The sequence below is a fragment of the Chiloscyllium plagiosum genome, unplaced genomic scaffold, assembly GCF_037043375.1.
Source record: "Chiloscyllium plagiosum isolate Xiang-an unplaced genomic scaffold, Cpla_swu_hap1 HiC_scaffold_31, whole genome shotgun sequence".
In the NCBI taxonomy this organism is placed as follows: domain Eukaryota; kingdom Metazoa; phylum Chordata; class Chondrichthyes; order Orectolobiformes; family Hemiscylliidae; genus Chiloscyllium; species Chiloscyllium plagiosum.
In genome coordinates this window covers 1,410,299-1,429,753 of record NW_028270169.1, presented here as the reverse complement: position 1 = coordinate 1,429,753, position 19,455 = coordinate 1,410,299, and the positions used below count along the sequence as shown (strand labels likewise).

Here is a 19,455-nt window from a genome sequence, read left to right as displayed (position 1 = left end):
GCATTTAAATGGTCATTGGATAGGCATATGGACGAGACTGGAATATTGTAGGATAGATGGACTTCAGATTGGTTTCACAGGGTGGCGCAACATCGAGGGCCAAAGGGCCTGTACTGTGCTGTAATGCTCTATGTTCTACTGCATTGAGTCATTGTAAAGTGCTCTGTGATTGGCCGTGGTTAGGATAATTGTGCCTTAAAATGAAACAAAGAAATGTGAAACAAAAACAGAAAATGCAGGAAAACTCAGCAAGGGTCTAGATTAAGGTGGTGTTGGAAAAGCGCAGCAGGCCAGGCAGCCTCCGAGGAGCAGGAAAATCGGCATTTCGGGCAAAAGCCCTTCATCAGCAAGTCTGGCATCATCCGTGGGGAGAAAGCAAAGTTAACGTTTCAGGTCCTGTGAGCCCTCTTCAGACTCTGTTCTGATATTCTGTTCCTTCCTCCTTGTGTGAGCTCCTGCTGCCGATTCAGATCATGGGATCCATCAGCACAGAAATCACGCTGAAAACTTCCTTCCCTGTGTTGAAGACACCCCCTATAGTACGTTGCTTATTCACTCATGTCTTGAGACAATTCTTAATGGAAAAAGCTGTTTATTCCACAATTCGGGGTGGAGGAGGGAGTCTGGCACAAATGGAACCGAATGGTCTGTTTTAGAAACATGTCCTTCTGTGATCAATGCGAGCAGACAGATTCCGATACAATTTATACATGTTCCCTAATGGAGAGGGTGACTGGTTTTGCGATTTGAAGACGTTCCCTCGGGGGATGCTGTTGTTTCAGACACTCCCTGCCAAGCCAGAGCTAAAACGTGTCTGAGCCGGGTTCGGAAACTGGGGAAGTGAGAAACCTGGACTGATCCAACGGACACAGCACCGAGGAAAGGGAAATATTCTCAGGAAAAAGTTAAGTCTGAGAAACAGAAACTGCAAGAGAACAAAGAAAAAGAGGGGCAAGGAGGAGAGGGAACAGGAGAGAAAGGTGGGTAGAAAGGAGAGTGGAAGGAGGGGGTGAAGTTAAGGTAAAGGGGAGGGGCATTAAGTGGGTAAGGGGGGAGTGAGGACTGTCCTGCTCATCGCGTGGGTCCCGTCCCCCGGGAGCAGAGGGTCCCGTCCCCCGGGAGCAGCGGGTCCCGGTCCCCGGGAGCAGAGGGTCCCGGTCCCCGGGAGCAGAGGGTCCCGTCCCCCGGGAGCAGAGGGTCCCGTCCCCCGGGAGCAGAGGGTCCCGTCCCCCGGGAGCAGAGGGTCCCGTCCCCCGGGAGCAGAGGGTCCCGTCCCCCGGGAGCAGAGGGTCCCGTCCCCCGGGAGCAGAGGGTCCCGTCCCCCGGGAGCAGAGGGTCCCGTCCCCCGGGAGCAGAGGGTCCTGTCCCCCGGGAGCAGAGGGTCCCGTCCCCCGGGAGCAGAGGGTCCCGGTCCCCGGGAGCAGAGGGTCCTGTCCCCCAGGAGCAGCGGGTCCTGTCCCCCGGGAGCAGAGGGTCCCGGTCCCCGGGAGCAGAGGGTCCTGTCCCCCGGGAGCAGAGGGTCCCGGTCCCCGGGAGCAGAGGGTCCTGTCCCCCGGGAGCAGAGGGTCCCGTCCCCCGGGAGCAGAGGGTCCCTGTCCCCCGGGAGCAGAGGGTCCTGTCCCCGGGAGCAGAGGGTCCTGTCCCCCGGGAGCAGAGGGTCCCGGTCCCCGGGAGCAGAGGGTCCCGTCCCCCGGGAGCAGAGGGTCCCGGTCCCCCGGGAGCAGAGGGTCCTGTCCCCCGGGAGCAGCGGGTCCTGTCCCCGGGAGCAGAGGGTCCCGGTCCCCGGGAGCAGAGGGTCCCGGTTCCCGATGGGTGGTCTCGGGCTGACGGGCTCCTGAACCGGGATGGAGATTAACCGAGCTTACATTGGTCTGGAGCTGCTGATCGCGGTGCTGGCCATTCTGGGCAATGTGCTGGTCTGCTGGGCTGTCGCCACCAACAACAACCTGAAAAGCGCCACCAACTACTTTCTGGTCTCTCTGGCTGTGGCTGACATCGCGGTCGGAGCTTTCGCCATCCCGTTCGCCATCATCATCAGCACCGGCATGACCACCCGCTTCCACGGCTGCCTGTTCCTCGCCTGCTTCGTCCTGGTGCTCACCCAGAGCTCCATCTTCAGCCTCTTGGCGGTGGCTATCGATAGGTACTTGACCGTCAGCGTCCACCTCAGGTACGTGCAGTGTCCCCCTGGGGGTGGGGGGAACGGGGCAGTGTCCCCCTGGGGGTGGGGGGAACGGGGCAGTGTCCCCCTGGGGGTGGGGGGAACAGGGCAGTGTCCCCCTGGGGGTGGGGGGAACGGTGCAGTGTCCCCCTGGGGGTGGGGGGAACGGTGCAGTGTCCCCCTGGGGGTGGGGGGAACGGGGCAGTGTCCCCCTGGGGGTGGGGGGAACGGGGCAGTGTCCCCCTGGGGGTGGGGGGAACGGGGCAGTGTCCCCCTGGGGGTGGGGGGAACGGTGCAGTGTCCCCCTGGGGGTGGGGGGAACGGGGCAGTGTCCCCCTGGGGGTGGGGGGAACGGGGCAGTGTCCCCCTGGGGGTGGGGGGAACGGTGCAGTGTCCCCCTGGGGGTGGGGGGAACAGGGCAGTGTCCCCCTGGGGGTAAGGGGAACATGGCAGTGTCCCCCTGGGGGGGGGGAACGGGGCAGTGTCCCCCTGGGGGTAAGGGGAACATGGCAGTGTCCCCCTGGGGGGGGGGGGAAAGGGGCAGTGTCCCCCTGGGGGGGGGGGAACGGGGCAGTGTCCCCCTGGGGGTAAGGGGAACATGGCAGTGTCCCCCTGGGGGTAAGGGGAAACGGGGCAGTGTCCCCCTGGGGGTAAGGGGAAACGGGGCAGTGTCCCCCTGGGGGTAGGGGGAAACGGGGCAGTGTCCCCCTGGGGGTGGGGGGAACAGGGCAGTGTCCCCCTGGGGGTAAGGGGAACATGGCAGTGTCCCCCTGGGGGGGGGGAACATGGCAGTGTCCCCCTGGGGGTAAGGGGAAACGGGGCAGTGTCCCCCTGGGGGTAAGGGGAAACGGGGCAGTGTCCCCCTGGGGGTAGGGGGAAACGGGGCAGTGTCCCCCTGGGGGTAGGGGGAAACGGGGCAGTGTCCCCCTGGGGGTAGGGGGAAACGGGGCAGTGTCCCCCTGGGGGTAAGGGGAACGGGGCAGTGTCCCCCTGGGGGTAGGGGGAGCGGGGCAGTGTCCCCCTGGGGGTGGGGGGACAGGGCAGTATCCCCCTGGGGGCAGGGATGTTCAGGGGAAACCAGGCAATTTGTTTAAGGACTTGTAGCAGTAAAGGGTGAAGCCTGTTGCTGCAGGTTTAGAGTCACATGGAGGCCAGACCAGGTGAGGTTGGCAGATTTCCTTCTCTGAGAGATGAGTGACACTGGTGTGTTTTTAACAATGAACAGTTGTTACATGGTGGACATGAGCTAACATTTCATTGAATTCACATCTGACCATCTGCCATGGTGGATTCCAACCCACTGGTTTATTCCCACTATGCCAACCTCCAACACTCTTTTCCCCACACACCACCCCACTACACTGTTGTGGTGGGAGATAGGAAACTTTAGTTAGGCCACATTTGGAATATTGTGTATTGGTCTGGTTGCCACACCACCAGAATGATGTGGAGGCTTTGGAGAGGATACAGAGAAGTTTGCCAGAATGTTACCTAGTTTAGAGGGGCTTAGCTGTTAGGAGAGACTGGACAAACTTAATGCGTTTTCGCTTAAACATCGAAGGACGAGGGTGACCTGATTTGAAGTTTACAAAATTCTGAGAGGAATGGCTAGTTCGAGTTTTTCTTCCCCAGGGTAAAAATGTTAATTACTAGATTAATAGGTTTAAGGTAAAAGGAGGAAAACTTTAAAAGTGATTTTTTACATAGAAGGTTGTAAGTGCCTGGAAAATGCTGTCAGATGAGGTGGTTGCAATGGGTACAATAGCAATATTTAAGGTATATGAATCGAGGGATACAGGCCACACAGGGGCAAAAGATTTTTAGTTTAGAAATGCACCATGTATCAGCACAGTCTTGGTGAGCTGAATGGCCTGTTCCCTTGTCGTACTGTTCTTTATTCTTTGATGGACATAGAGAACATAGGCGTGGATGGGTGAGATTGTGCCAGGAACTCAGGCTAACATCTTTCAGTTTTTACTGTTTTAAACATAAATGACCAAGTACTGTTCAGCAGCCCTTGGTGGCACTGTAACAAAAAATACAAACTAACAATCAACAAACTTGTATAGAGTCATAAAGTCATAGCGACATACAGCAAAGAAACAGACCCTGGAGTCCAACTCACCCGTGACGACCAGTATCCTAAATTAATCCAGCCCTATTTGTCAACATTTGGCCCATATCCCTCTCAACCCTTTCGATTCATGTACCCATCCAAATACCTTTTAAATGTTGTAATTGTACCAGCCTCCACCACTTCCTCTGGCAGCTTGTTCAATACATGAACAACCCACTGCATGGAAAAAGTTGCCCCTCAGGTCCCTTTTAAATCTTTCCCTCTCACCTTAAACCTAAGCCCGAAAATACTTTAGCAAAACATCCTATCCATGCTCCTCATGATTTTGTAAACCTCTATAAGGTCACCCCTTAGCCTCTGACATTGCAGGAAAAAAAAGGACCCAGCCTATTCAGCCTCTTCTCTATAGCTCAAACCTTCCAACCCCAGCAACATCCTTGTAAATATTTTCTGAAGTTGAAACTTTATTGCTGGAACAGCACAGCAGGTCAGGCAGCATCCAGGGAACAGGAGATTCGACGTTTCGGGCACAGGCCCTTCTTCAGGAATGAGCAGAGAGTGTTCAGCAGGAGAAGATAAAAGGTAGGGAGGAGGGACTTGGAGGAGGGGCGTTGGAAATGTGATAGGTCGCCCCCTCCTCCAAGTCCCTCCTCCCTACCTTTTATCTTCTCCTGCTGAACACTCTCTGCTCATTCCTGAAGAAGGGCCTGTGCCCGAAATGTCGAATCTCCTGTTCCCTGGATGCTGCCTGACCTGCTGTGCTGTTCCAGCAATAAAGTTTCAACTTTGATCTCCAGCATCTGCAGACCTCACTTTCTCCTCAAATATTTTCTGAACCCTTTCAAGTTAAGAGAAAGGAAACTTATTGAATTAAAATAACATTATCCAGGGTGATAATGTACCTCAGCCCCTGCAGTGACCAGTGGTCTCTAAAAGTTTCGGTTGTGCCGGTGAGCACTGTCTGCTTCCACGCCACGGACATCCAAATGCAGACTTAATATTTCATGCTTGTCCATTGAGCAATGTTAATTTATTACTTAGACTGAGGTGAATTAACTGAAAGGATAGCAGAGTTCAGAGTCATTGTGTGGTATATTCACACTGAGAATGGGCAGCTGAAAGACCACACCAGGCAATAAGGATGATTACCTCATCAATCAGGTGAGGTTGAACTTGTTCAAAAAGCCTAAAGACAATAAAAGAAATGGACAGTGAGGGAAACTGAGAACGGTGTAGGAATGTGAGGGAAGTGGAGGAGGATAAAGGGAGGTGATGGAGACTGGGAGTTCAGGTGGGAGGCGAGGGAGACCATGGTAGGTGAGAAAAACCCAAGGGATATGAGGAAGACCCAGGGAGGCGAGGGAAACTGAGGCAGGTGAAAAGTTCAATATTCTGAGGTGCTGGGTGCTCCTGGGTTAGCAGCAGTCACATGGCTTTACTTGAAATGTTTGAGAATGGAAAAGAAGGTAGGCTAATTTACTTGCAACTCTTGAGAAATGTGAGTGAAAATTGAAAGTAGCACTGAATACAATCATAGCAATTAAATATAGAGAGTTTTCTATATTAGCACTAATGTTAGGTGCTAAAAATTAGGAAATGGCGATCAGATTATGACAGAAAAGAAAGACATGTAGTCCAGTGCGGCCATGCTGGCTCTCTGAAAGAACTCTCCAATCAGAACCCATCCATTCCATAACTACTTTTGACTTTTCAAGTTAAATTCCCTTTTGTCCGATTCCCTTTTCAAAATTAATATTTTGTCAGATTACACCACTCTTTCAGGCAGTAGGTTACAGATTGTGATTCTTTGTAAAATGAATTCCTCATAGTAGCTCTGATTCTTTTCTCAGTCACCTTAAATCTGTGTCCTCCTGTTACTGACCCTCCTGTTCTATTATTTTGTCTATTCCACCAAATCTCTTGTGAGTCTCAACACTTCTGTACTTGCTGTTCCAGGGAGAGCAGTCACCTTCTCCAGTCTGCCACATACCCCAGTAAAGACCCTTCTGGTCCCTGCTCAAGGCCTTGACATTCTGATAAAAGTTTGGTGTCCAGGAGAGCATAAGCAATAGGATCAGATTTAGGCCGTAGAATTGAATAGAGTACTCCAATTGTGGCCCTACTGTTTCTTTTATAAAGAGCACAAACTTATTTTTATGCCTCTGTTAATAAAAATAATGTTCTGTTTTTACCTGGCACCTTCAAATATTTGGTGTAGACGTTCCCAGGTGTCTCTGGTTCTTACACGATCTATAAAATTATGCCATTTATAGTTTATATTGTGTCTCCTCTCTCTTTCTCATAAAATACAGCAATAGAAGATTTCTGAGCAGGATTAGGCCATTCGGCCCTTTGAGTCTGCTGCATCATTCAGTACAGTCATGGCTGATCTGTTGTGATCTCTTCACACTTTTCATAGAAACCTAGAGTACACAAGAGGCCCATTGAGTCTGCACTGACGAAACTTACTCTATTCCCACTTTCCTCCATGTGAACCATAGCCTTGAATGTTCTGACACTTCAAGTGTTCATTCAAGTACTTTGTAAAGGTTGTAAGATTTTCCGCTTCAACTACCCTCCCAGACAGAGCATTCCAAACATCCATCACCCTTGGTGAATTATTTTTTTCTGAAAGTCCCCTGTAACCCTCCTGCCTTTCACTTTAAAATTATGCCCCTTGTTATTGACTCTTCAGCTAAGGGGACCAGCTACTTTCTGTTCATTCTATCCATGCCTCTCACAATCTTATACATCTCTGTGAGGACACCCTCAGCCTTCTCGGTTCTAAAGAAAACAACTCGAGCTTATCCAGCCGCTCTTCAGAGTTGAAATGCTCCATCCTAGGCAACATGCTGGTGAATCTCCTCTGCAGCTCCTCCAGTGCAACCACATCCTTCATACACTGTGGTGACCAGAACTGTACACAGTACTGGAGCAAAGGCCTAACCAAAGTTCTGTACAGCTCCAGCATAACCACCTTGCTTTTATCATCTGTGCCTCGACTGATGAAGGCCAGTCTCATGTATACCGTAATAACCCTATTAAATTGCCCTTCCAGCTTGAGGGATCTGTGGACAAGGACCTCCAAGATCCTTACTTTGCTCAGCTTCCTTGCGTCCTACTATACATCGAGTACCCCTTGTCTTGTTACTACTTTCAAAGTGCATCACCTCACACTTATCAGGGTGAAATTCCATGTGACACTGATCTGCCCATCTGATCAATCAGTTTATATCCTCCTGTAACCCAAGTCCATCTTATTAACCACTTGGTCAATCTTTGAGTTATCCTCAACTTAATTATCATCCCTCTGACATTCTCTTCTTTATCGTTGATATATATATTTACTTCTTTGCATCACATTAATTATATGTCTACCTATTGATATTCTCCTGTCTACCTATTGATATTCTATCTTCCAACTTTATCTTACGTACAGTTTTTGGAATTATGCTCTGTGTACCCAGGCCCAGGTCAGCAATATTGGGAGGAGCCATAGCCCCAACACTGATCCCTATAGGGACACCACTATGAACCTAACTCCAGTTTGACAAACAGTCATTCATCATTGTTCTCGGTTTTCTGCACTGGAGACAAGGCTATATTCTGCTAACAAGTCTCTGGTGTGGTACTTTATCAGATGCCTCTGAGACTTTATTGTTAGACATTAAATGCCCAACTCCCCATGCATATTCTTAATCACTGTTAAATAACTCCATTCAATCTATACTGATTTCCAAGTAATTGGCCATACTTTTTCAAATGCTAAATAACTTTATCCCAAATTGTGATCTTTTTAACTTACTGAATGGCAGACCTCAGGCAGCTTAGCCTGTTGTTCCCAGGTTTGTCCCTCTCTTCCTTGTGAATTGGTGCCTGATTTTGGCAGTGTTATGGCATATTCAAGGATGTACGACTCTGATCAGCAATTCCAGCATTACTTCCTTCAGTAGATGTGTTCCCTCCATATTGGATGCTTCTCTATTTTGAGGAGTGCCAAACTCTTAAATACTTCCTCTTGATCTATTATCTGATGAAATATTACAACATTCTCCTTTACTGCATCATCTTCATGAGTGAAGATGAATACAAAGTACGAATGAAGTATGTCAACCATGCCTGCTACTTCTGCAGGAATACCTCTTGTTTATTCCCTAATCAGCCTTAGACTTCCCTTATTCACATTCTAATAGTTTTTGTTATTAATCAATTCTAGCTGCTGATTATTCTGAAACTCTTGGCTCTTAGTCCCTATTTTAGGTCTCTCCTATACTCTCTAGTTTTTGTTTCCCTCATGTATTATGAATTTTATATTTGTCATTAACTACCTTTTTCTGCTTCATTTCAGTTTGTACATGATTTTCTTGTGGTTTCTGTTGAATATGAGAGTATTTCCAAGATACAGGAACAGTATTGAAATCTTAAGTTGATTTGGGATTCATAATAGTAACAAAAATGAAGAAAACAATTTGAATGCATGTAGATGTCATGATCGAGGACACTGTGGTGTTCCATTTGATTTTGTCAGGATAGGAATGATCAATAAATGAAGGATGAGGCGATCAAAGATCGTCTGTTCAAATTGAAAACAGAAATAGACTGTCCATCACCCCTCTTTGTTTATTTTAATTTGATTTATTCTTGTCACATGTACTGAGATACAGTGAAATGTATCTTATTGTGTGCTAACCAGACAAATCATACCTAAACCTAGAATATTCAGTGGGGTTGGTTTGCTCAGTTGGCTGGATGGCTGGTTTGCAATACAGAGTAACATCAACAGTATGGGTTCAATTCCCAAACTGGCTGAAGTTACCATGAAGGACCCCTCCCCTCGCTCAAGGCATAATGACCATCAGGTTAAACCAGTCTTGAAGATGAAGGGAATTGTTTTCTCTTAAGAGGGTTGAGCAACTATGGAATTCTCTGCCTCAGAAGGTGGTGGAGATGGGGTCATTAAATATTTTAAGATGGATGGATAGATGCTTGTTAGACAGGGGAAACAAAAATTATTGGGGTTAAGATAGGAATTTGGAATTTGAATCAAACAGATCAGCCATGATTGTATTGAATGGGAGAGCAGCTGTAAGGGGCTGAATGGACTCCTGTTCTTATTCCATATGTTTATGGTTTGGTTGCATTTTCCAGCTATATAAGCATTTCTTTTTCCTCTTCGTAATTTTTAAAAATTATGTCATCCAAGGAGCTCTCTGTTTGTCCTACCTTTTTCTTTTGAGGGAGTATCCTTCTTTAAAGACAGCCTGTTCTATAGTCAGCCTAACCATTGTGATACAATGATCACTGTCCTAAATGTTCCCTTCTATCAGTCACTTGACCCAGTTAGTTTGTCTTAATGTAGAAAATTCTTTTTTTTTTAAACCTAGTCGAGGGTGTGAGCATCATTGGTTGGGCCAACATTTATTGTCCAGTCTCAAATTGAAGATGGTAGTGAGTTGTCTTCCTGAACCACTGAGTGAACACAATCTGTAACCAGTCACTTCCTGCCCTTTACACAACTGCTATCCTAGTCTATATTTTGATAATTGAACTCCCTCATCATAACCATTGTAATTGTTGCACCTCTCTCTAAGTCCCCTGCACATTTGTTCCCCTCCATTCTTACCACGTTCTTACATAAATTTAAAGAAAAGTTTTAAAAATTGAGATGCAAGCAGAAAATGTTGGAAATGTTCCACAGATCTGGCAGCATCTGTAGAGAGAGGAACAAAGTTAATATTATGGAAAGTCTGTCAGAGACCTGATGCATTAACAGACAGTATGTCCAGCATTTTCTGTGTTTTATTTCTAGCTCTCCAGCATAAATATTAAGGGTATTTTTTATTACAATATGCAAGATTCTAAAATGAATTAATAGAGGTGTTTAAAATTAAGGGATAAGAGTTTTTTTTTTAAAAAGCCTAAGTCTAATGTTTAAAAGATACAGAATTAAGGGGCATAAATATAAAATTGAATGCAAGCAATTAAGGACAGAAAGCAACAAAATCTTGTTACAGTGTCAGCTGTGAATGACACAGGATGAGGTAACTGAAGGATAGAAGAATAAACAGTCCTGGAAACAGTAAACCTGGAATGAGAATGTGCTTATTTGGGTCTCAGTTAGCTCAGTTATCTGGATGGCTGGTTTGTCAAGTAGATTGTTGCTAATAATGTGGGTTCATTTCCCGCACTGGTTTAGGTTACCATGAAGATCCTGACTTATCAACCTCTGCCCTCGCCTGAGGTGTGGTAACCCTCAGATTAAATTACCACCAGACATTTCTCTCTCATGAGAGAGCAGCCCTATGGTAACCTGAGACTGTGGTCATTTAACATATTGATGCACCACAGAAAGCATCCTATCCAGATGCACCACATTGTGATATGGCAACTGCATCTACACATCCTGCTGCCTCAGAAAAGCAGCCAACATAATCAAAGACCCCTCCCACCTCTGCTATAATCTCTTCCACCCTGTTCTGTCGGGCAGAAGATACCAAAGTTTGAAAACATGTACAAAGAAATGTAAAAACAGCTTCTTCCCCACTGTTATCAGCCTTATGAATGGACATCTCATGTATGAGAGTTGATCTTCTCTGCACATTTTCTGTAGATGTAACACTATACTCCGCATTCTGTTCTATTGCCTTTATGTACTTACATAAGAGGGGATTATAAATGCAAATGAAAGAATCAAGAGGAAGCATGAAAAGAGACTGGCAGCTAACATAAAAAGGAATCCCAAACTTTCCCATTTAGTTATAAACAGAGAAAAGATGGTAAAATAAGGAGTGGGGCTGATTAGGGACCAAATGGTGAGTTTACACATGCAGTAATAAGTGAGAATTTAGATCAGTACTTGGCATCAGTCTTTACCAATGAAGAAGATGCTGTTCAGGTAATGGTGAAAGAGGACGTGGTTCACACATTCAAGAGATTAAAATGGAAAAGCAGATGGTATTGCATAGGCTGACTCTACTTAGGTTTAATTTAGTTAATTAAATTTGAGAATACATCCAAGGCCACAGAAGGGAGAGTGGAAATTGTGGAGGCACTATCATTAGGACTGGAGAATTGCAATTAGGAACATAGGAACAATAATTCAGTGAGATCATTGGTTGACCTGTGGCCTCACTCGACATACCTGCCTTTGGCCCATTTCCCTTAATAGCTTTGCTTAACAAAAATTCATCTATCTCCGATTTAACTCTATTTGTGGAAGAGAGTTCCAAATATCTACCATCTTTTGTGTGTGGTAGTGCTTCCTAAAATCTCTCCTGAACGGTCTTGCCCTAATTCTGAGACTATGTCCCCTCGTTCTAGAATTCCCTACCAATGGAAATAGTTATCCACCCTGCCTTTTTCTATTAATATCTTGAAAATTTCAATCAGGTCACCCCTTAACTTTCTAAAGTTTAGAGAAAATAGGCCAAATTTGTCTAATCTCTCCCCGTAACTTTGGAAGTCTAGGTATCATTCTTATAAACTTGTGTTCTCCCTCCGAGGCCAGTAAATCCTTCCTCAAGTGTGGTGCCCTGATTTCCTCTCAGTACTCCAAATGGGGGCTAACCAGGGTTTTGGATAGCTGCAGCATAACCTCTGCATTCCTACACTCCAGTCGTCTAGTTAGAGGCCAGCGTTCCAGGACCTTCGTGTACAGGGCATAATTGCAAAGTTTTTGTGTGTTATGAAACATTGTTAAAAATCACAACACCAGGTTATAGTCCAACAGGTTTATCTGGAAGCACTAGCTTTTGGAGTGCTGCTCTTTCATCAGGTAACTGTGGAACAGGATCATAAAAGACAGAATTTATAGCAAAAGATTACAGTGTCATTCAATTGAAATGATAAATTGAACAAATCTAGATTGCTGTTAAGTCTTTCATCTTTTAGAATGGGTTGCAGATTTCAGTTCATTTATATACAAATCACAGAACTTCTTTCAAGTCACATTCTCGAGATAACTTAAGGTTTTATCGAAACAAGATGACATCTCAGCTCAGACAATGCATTAAAGGTGTGAGGTTAGAGTCTGTCTGTATCCCAATCTTAAGTCAGACTGGTTCTATTTCCAAAGTGGAATTTACAAAATATTACATGGATTGAATGCCTGCAGATTGTACACTTTTAGAGCAAAATAGAATATATCTGCAAATGCAAATTCACCACATAGACTTATATGTGTGTGTGTGCATGATAGAGGAGTGTGAGTGTCTACGTGTGAATGTCTGTATGCTTGGTAAAGTGTGTGTGTACACCCCTTGATGTGTTTAAAATCTAAACATTTGTCTGTTTCCTGACTTGGCCTCCCTAGACTTTGTGGTAGAGAATTCCATAGGTAAGTAGAGGGACTGGGGAATGCAGGAAGACTGACCGTAACTCACTAAAGGTGGCAGAACAAGTAAAGAAAGTGGTTACTAAAGTATCCTCAGCTTTTTTAATAGCAGCATAGAGTACAAGAGCAAGAGAGCAAGTTAATTCTGTATAATAAACTGGTTTGACCTCAGCTACAGTATTGTGTCTCGTTCTGGGACCCTGCAATTTTAGGAAAGATGTGTAGGTCACAGAGTTTGTGCAGGAAAGTTTCATGTTTCCTCCTGTCTACCCCTGTCATAATTTGATACATCTCCATTATGTTCCCTCTCAGTCTCCTCTGCTCCAAGGAAAACAGCCCCGGTCTGTCCAATCTCTGTTCATAACTGGACAACCATCCCAGGGAACATCCTGGTATATCTTCACTCGACCTTTTCCAGTGCTATCACATCCCTCCTATAATGTGGATTCATTAACTGCACATAATATACTCACTGTGGCCTAACCTTCCTTACGTTACCAGCATAACCTCCCTGCTCTTAAACTCTATATCTCAGCTAATAAAGGCAAGCATCCCATGTGCCTTCTTAAGCACTTTCTCCACCTGTCTCACTACCTTAAGGGACAGGTCGACATGCACACCAAGGTCCTTCTGATCCTCGGTGTTTCCTGACGTCCTACCAAGTATCATCCTGTATCTCTTACCTTGTTTGCCCTGCCCAAGCACATCACCTCACACTTTTCAGGTAGAATTCCATTTGCCATTGATCAGCCTGTCTGACCAGCTTGTCTATATCCTACTGTAATCCAACACTATCCTCCTCACCATTTATCATCCAACCATTTTCGGACCATCTCAAACTTACTGATTAACCCCCCCCACCCCCGACCTTCAAGTTCAAACCGTTTTTAAACCACAAACAGCAAGGGCTCCAAACACTGATCCCCGTGGAATACCAGCGGATACAGACTTTCAGTAACAGAAATAGTCCCTGAGCATCACCTCTGAGCTCTCTACCACCCAGCCGATCCTGCATACAATTTAACAAATTTCCTTGGATCTGAACCTTTGCTATTAGGTTCCCATGAGGGACAAAGTCCAAGTAGAATACATTGAAATCACTGCCCTCATCTACACACCTGCTCACCTCTTTGAAAACTGACTACAGCTCTACCTTCAACACCATAGTTCCAAACAAACTCATCTCTAAACTCTGAAACCTAGGTCTCGGCTCTCCTCACTGTAACTAGATCCTCAACTTGCTGACCCGTAGACTGTAACCAGTAAGAATAGGCGACAACACCTCCACTGCCATAATCATCAACACCAACCCTTGGCAATGCAGTGTACTCAGCCCTCTACTGTACTCCTTGTACACTTATGACTGTTTTGGCCCTAACTACAAGTTTGCTGAAGACACCATCACTGTCGATCGAATCTTAAACAACAATGAGGCAGAATACAGGAAACAGACTGATGTCTTCACACCATGCTGCTAAACACTCAATCTCTCCATCAATGTCAGCAAAACGAAGCAGCTGGTCATTGACTTCAGACCACATGCCTGTCTACATCAATGGTGCTGATTTGGAGATGTTCCAGGGAGTGGTGATCACCAACACATTATCACTATAGTCAGGAAGGCACAGTAATGTCTCTAATCCCTAAGGAAGCTAAGGAAATTCAGCATGTCCATAAAAACTCTTACCAATTTTTGTGGATGAACCACAGAGAGCATCCTGTCTGGATGTATCACAGTGTGGTTTGGAAACTGCTCTTCCCAAGACCACAGGAAATTAGAGAGTTGTGAACACAGCCTAGTCCATCACGCAAACCAGCCCTTCATCCATTGACTCCATCTATACCTTCCCGCTGCCTCAGGAAAGCAAGGAACATAATCAAAGACCCTTCCCACCCAGTTATACACTCTTCCATAGGCAGAAGATATAAAAATTTGAATATGCATATGAACAAATTCTAGAATTGTTTCTTCCCTGACTTTTGAATGGACCTCTCAAATATTAATTCTGATCGCTCACTCTGCACCTTTTCTGCAGCTGTATCACTGTATTCTGCACTCTGTTCTGCCCCCCATGAGGCACTTATATGGTATGATCTGCATGTAGAGCACGCAAAAAACACTTTTCACTGTATCTTGGTACATGAGACAATAATAAATCAAATTGAAAAATTCAATCAATGTGGTCAGACATGATGTCCCCTTAACAAAACAATACTGACTGTTCTTGATTAATCGCAATCTCTCCAAGTGCAGATTAACGCTGTTCCTCAGAATTGCTTCCAGTAGTTTCCCCACTGCTGAGGTTAGACTGATAGGCCTGTGGTTTTCTGGTTTATCCCTCACTCTCTTCATGAATTACTGTACCACATTGTCTGTCATCCAGTCCTCTGGCATCTCGAATTGAAATTTATTGCTAGCATCCCGACTATTTCCTCTCTTGCCTGGGATACATTTTATCTGGCCCAGGAGATTAATCTATTTTTAAGCCTGTCAGTTCACTCAGAACCACGTCTCTCTGTCTATGTTAATTTCTCTATGTACATCACAGTCCTTCTCCGATTTCTGTACCTACATCATCCCTCTCACTAGTGAACACCAACACAAATTATTCATTTCAAACTCTTGCCATAAGCCTCCCTTTTTCTCTTTATCCAGTAGTGATATCCAGGGTTCACAAGATTTGATGGACCCACCCTGTTTTGCTATTGGAACATATTAGCCCAAAATCTCCATATTTCCTTCTTGAATACATCCCAATGTTCTGAGACAGATTTACCCAAAAGTATTAGCTCCCAGTCCACTCTGGCCAAATCCTATCTGATCTGATTAAAATCAGCCTTTCCCCCAGTTCAAAACTTTGACTTCAGACCCATCTTTGACCTTTTCCATAACAGTCTTGAATCTAACAGCTATCTGTAAAATGCTACCACTTGCTCAACTTCATTACTTAAAATTTAGTGCAGAACTGCCCGTTTCTAGTAGGGCCTTCTACGTACTGGTTTAAAACGCTCACCTGAATGCATTTCAAGAATTCGACTCCCTCCAAATCTTTCACACAGTTACTACCCCTAATGTTGGGGGTCATTGAAATTCAATACTATCAGTGCTACCTTTACATTTCACTGAAATTTGCCAACATGTTGGCTTTTCTATTTCTCACAGACTGATAGGGGTCTGTAGGACACTTCTAGCAATGTGATTGTTCCTTTTTGGTTTTTAAGTCCTACCCATATGGTTTCATTTGAGGAACTTTCTAAGGTGTCATCCATCTTACTGCTGTAATTGATTCCCTGATCAATGTAGCAAGACCCACTCCTCCTACCTCCTCCCTTGAAGACCCAATGTCCAGTCCTGTCCCTCTCAACCATATTTCAATAACAGCAATTACATCATACCCCTCTGATTTAATTTGTGCCATCAGCTCATCTGCCTTGTTCCTCAGACTCCTAGCATTAAAATATTTACCATTCAACCCTGCCAAACATGCTTATTCTTTAACTGGCCTATAATGTCTATGCCATCCTGACTCCTTTTCTGATTTTGGTCATTTGTTCCCTCTGCTGAACCTTCTCTGCCTGCTAAATTAGTTGAAAAGGGAATTTACAGAGAATATCGAAATAAAAAAGTAAACTTGTGTCTGTGGCGCTTTTGGAAGGCAAAGATAATGAAGTGTTTTTTGACATGTGGGAAATGTTAATGAGTGTCTAAAACAATGAGCAGTTATTCACTGATGTGAATGATGAACAATGAAGAAAAGAGAATGTTGGAACTGAAAAACCTTCTTCAGTCACAGCATAACGTTGGAGAATAAACTATGTACACCATATAATTTACAGCTTTGCTGTATTATCTAGCTCAGACTAGGGTGTGATTTACTGAGCTATCAAAGATGCTCTGTCACACTATTATTTAATTAAACTCAGTTCCTTCTCATTGCAATGCTTTTTCCTGGCTGTGTCCCAGTGATTGTCTGCTTTTTAAGTTTCAGTGTTGCAAACATGAATGTGAGTTTGGAAAATATATGTCATCCATTCTCTTGATTATGCTGTTTGAAATTTATGGCGAATTGTGGACTTGGCACCAATTGGTGCCTTTGTTGTGCATGCTCACTAACAGAAGCTACTTCCCCTATGTAAGGCTAGACGTGTAACTGCCCTGCCAAACATGGAGCTCATTTGAAATCATTTATTGTCCTCTGATGAGACCAGTTGATCGGACCCAATCTAGTGTTAGAATTTACTAAATATCTATTATGACCGTTATTGACTGCCAAAACATTTGTTGAAGGTCAGCCCTTTGCCTCCTACCTCTCGTCTCTCCAGTTTATTACTTGTAGTGAAATCAGTAGAGCAGAGATTTTGAGGGGGATGAACGAGGAGGTAGAGGAGAAAGGTGTAAAAAGCATTCTTAGCTCCAGTGCAAATAGTCCCAGTATCTTGGGTTTCTTCTCATAACAATTCCTGCCTTATGATGGCAGCCTTTTGGTGGTCTGCACTGTCTATGCTTTATTGCTTCACTCTCTTGTAATGCACCCAGTAAAATGTCAGGGGTTGTGAAAGAATACGGGGAGCGTCACTCTTTGTGGTGTTGTCCTACAGCACGGAGACAGGCCCGTTGGCCCAAAATGGTTCATGCTGACCAAAATATCCGTCCACTGTAACCCCATTTCCCTGCACTTGTCCCATATCCTTCTAAATCCTTCCAATCCATGTCCAAAAGGCTTTTTAAATGTTGTTAGTGTACCCGCCTTAACCACTTCCAATGGCAGCTCATTCCATATGAGCACCACCCTCTGTGTAGAAAATGTTGCCCCTCAGATTCCCTTTTATTAAACTGACACCCTCTTGTCCTCAATTTCCCAACACTGGGAAAAAGACTGAGTGCATTCACCCCATTCATGCCTCATTGTCCCATGCTGTCCATGTTCTGGGAGTGTTTGGTGGGGGACAGTGTAGAGGTAGCTTTATAGAATCCCAAGAGTGTGGAAGCAGTTCATTTGGCCCATCAAGTCCACACTGGCCATCTAAAGAGCCTCTCACCCAGACCCACCCTATTCCTGTAACTCTACATTTCCCATGGCTAATCTGTGCATCCCTGGACACTGTAGGACAATTTCCCATGGCCAATCCACCCTAACCTCACATTCCTGGACACTGTAGGACAATTTCCCATGGTCAATTCACCCTAACCTGCACATCCCTGGACACTGTAGGACAATTTCCAATGGTCAATTCACCCTAACCTGCACATCCCTGGACACTGTAGGACAATTTCCAATGGTCAATTCACCCTAACCTGCACACCTTTGGAGATGATAAAAATCAGAAAGAAATTGGAGCACCCAGAGGCAAGACACTGGGAGAATGTGCAAATTCCACACAGTCACCTGAGGTTGGAATCAAACCTGGGTCCCTGGCGCTGTGAGGCAGCAGTGCTAACCATTGAGCCACCATGCTGCTCCTTACTCTGAATTTAATCCTGTGCTGTCCCTGTCCTGGAAATGTTTGATGGAGACTGTGTAGGGGAGTTTACTTTCTGTTTACTTTCAGTTTAACAGAGTTGAGAAAGCTTTACTTTCAGTTTAAAAGCATGGAAACGTAGGGAAAGAAGCCAGGAAAATGATATTCATCATGGCCTAATAAAACTACTTTGAGTTTGATCTTCGGTGCTGAAGATAAAGTTTCTGGTAAATGGAAAAATCTGTATCAGAAGAAATTGACGTATTTAACAAGTGAACTGGAAACATTTCTACAGTGTGGGGGTGGGGCCTGGTGTTATGACACGGCAATGAACCCTTCAGTTAATTAAACCAAACACCCAGAAAAGCTCACCTCGCCTCGGAATCTGTTAAATTATGAGTGACAGAGAAGTCTGAAATTCCACTATTTAAAGAAAATAACATCAATTTATTCTTTAACTCTAAAAGTGATTATTAAACAACACCTATTCACAACTCTAAGCCCCCCTTTCTCTTAACTGCTTATTATCTGCCTCCAACTCTATAAACAATATGCTGTTCTAATAAGGTACTTATTATAATTACATCAACTTAATTTCAAAACCACACAACCGCTGTCATCTTCAATGTCTGTCTTTTTCCAGCTGAAGAATTCCCTGAATCGTTGTCTTTCTTTTTACTGCAAATGTTTCATATGAAAAGGTACCTTTGATCGAAGTATTTCCTAATTTCTTGAGTCTCGATGGCAGTTGCTCTGTCTGATTTTCAAAATGCCTGCTTTTTTTAATATCCCCATTGATTCGTCTCATTGGTTCAATATTGGCAAAACAATAAATTCAAACTCAATTGGGTTTTTGTATCCTGGGGCATAATTTAAATTGGTTGGTTAAATTCGAATTGTTGTCAAAACCAACCAAAATGCAACCATTTCCGGTATCTATTTCATAGCCAAATGTTACGTATTTTCAATTTTCTAGTACACTGAGACTGCTCTTGTAAGCTGTCAGTGCAGAACAGCCTTCACTCTCTCTTAAAGGTACAGTACACACCTTCAACTTCATAACACCTGGCCACATCAAATCTGATTTAAATGAAATGTAATTTCAGCTGCAGTGTGTGAGGTTGCCTCAAGTGATATAGAGTCATAGGTGGAAATAAATAGAATGACTGACTGTATTCACCTGATGATGTAAGAGGTTTCTAGTGGCCAAGAAACTTGCTGTGGCAACATCAATTCCTTCAGTCACCCATCATGCACGCCATCACTGCCAAGAACAGAGTCACCACCAGTTCAGTCACTGGGCTGATTAATTGCGTGGATTCACATTTTCATTCCCAGACTTGGGAAATGCATTCAATAAAGAACAAAGAAGAAGCAGGTCATTTGTGTGTGGAACTAGTTGAGAGATGTATATTCTGATCAGCC

At 44.7% G+C, this 19,455-nt stretch overlaps 1 protein-coding gene and 1 long non-coding RNA gene across 3 annotated transcripts in view; one reads left to right on the top strand and one right to left on the bottom strand.

Moving 5' to 3' along the window:
- The first annotated feature begins 1,696 nt into the window (after positions 1-1,696).
- Positions 1,697-19,455, top strand: part of adora2b (adenosine A2b receptor) — a 39,435-nt gene continuing 21,676 nt past the window's right edge. Inside the window, exon 1 of the mRNA XM_043718039.2 lies at positions 1,697-2,170. Within this exon, the coding sequence (XP_043573974.1) occupies positions 1,845-2,170 (326 nt within the window). The 5' untranslated portion in view covers positions 1,697-1,844. The remainder of the gene's footprint in view (positions 2,171-19,455) is intronic.
- Positions 11,954-19,455, bottom strand: part of LOC148141836 (uncharacterized) — a 43,813-nt gene continuing 36,311 nt past the window's right edge. For both annotated transcript variants that reach the window (XR_015752307.1, XR_015752308.1), the window contains exon 4: positions 11,954-12,016. This is a non-coding gene — a long non-coding RNA (uncharacterized LOC148141836). The remainder of the gene's footprint in view (positions 12,017-19,455) is intronic.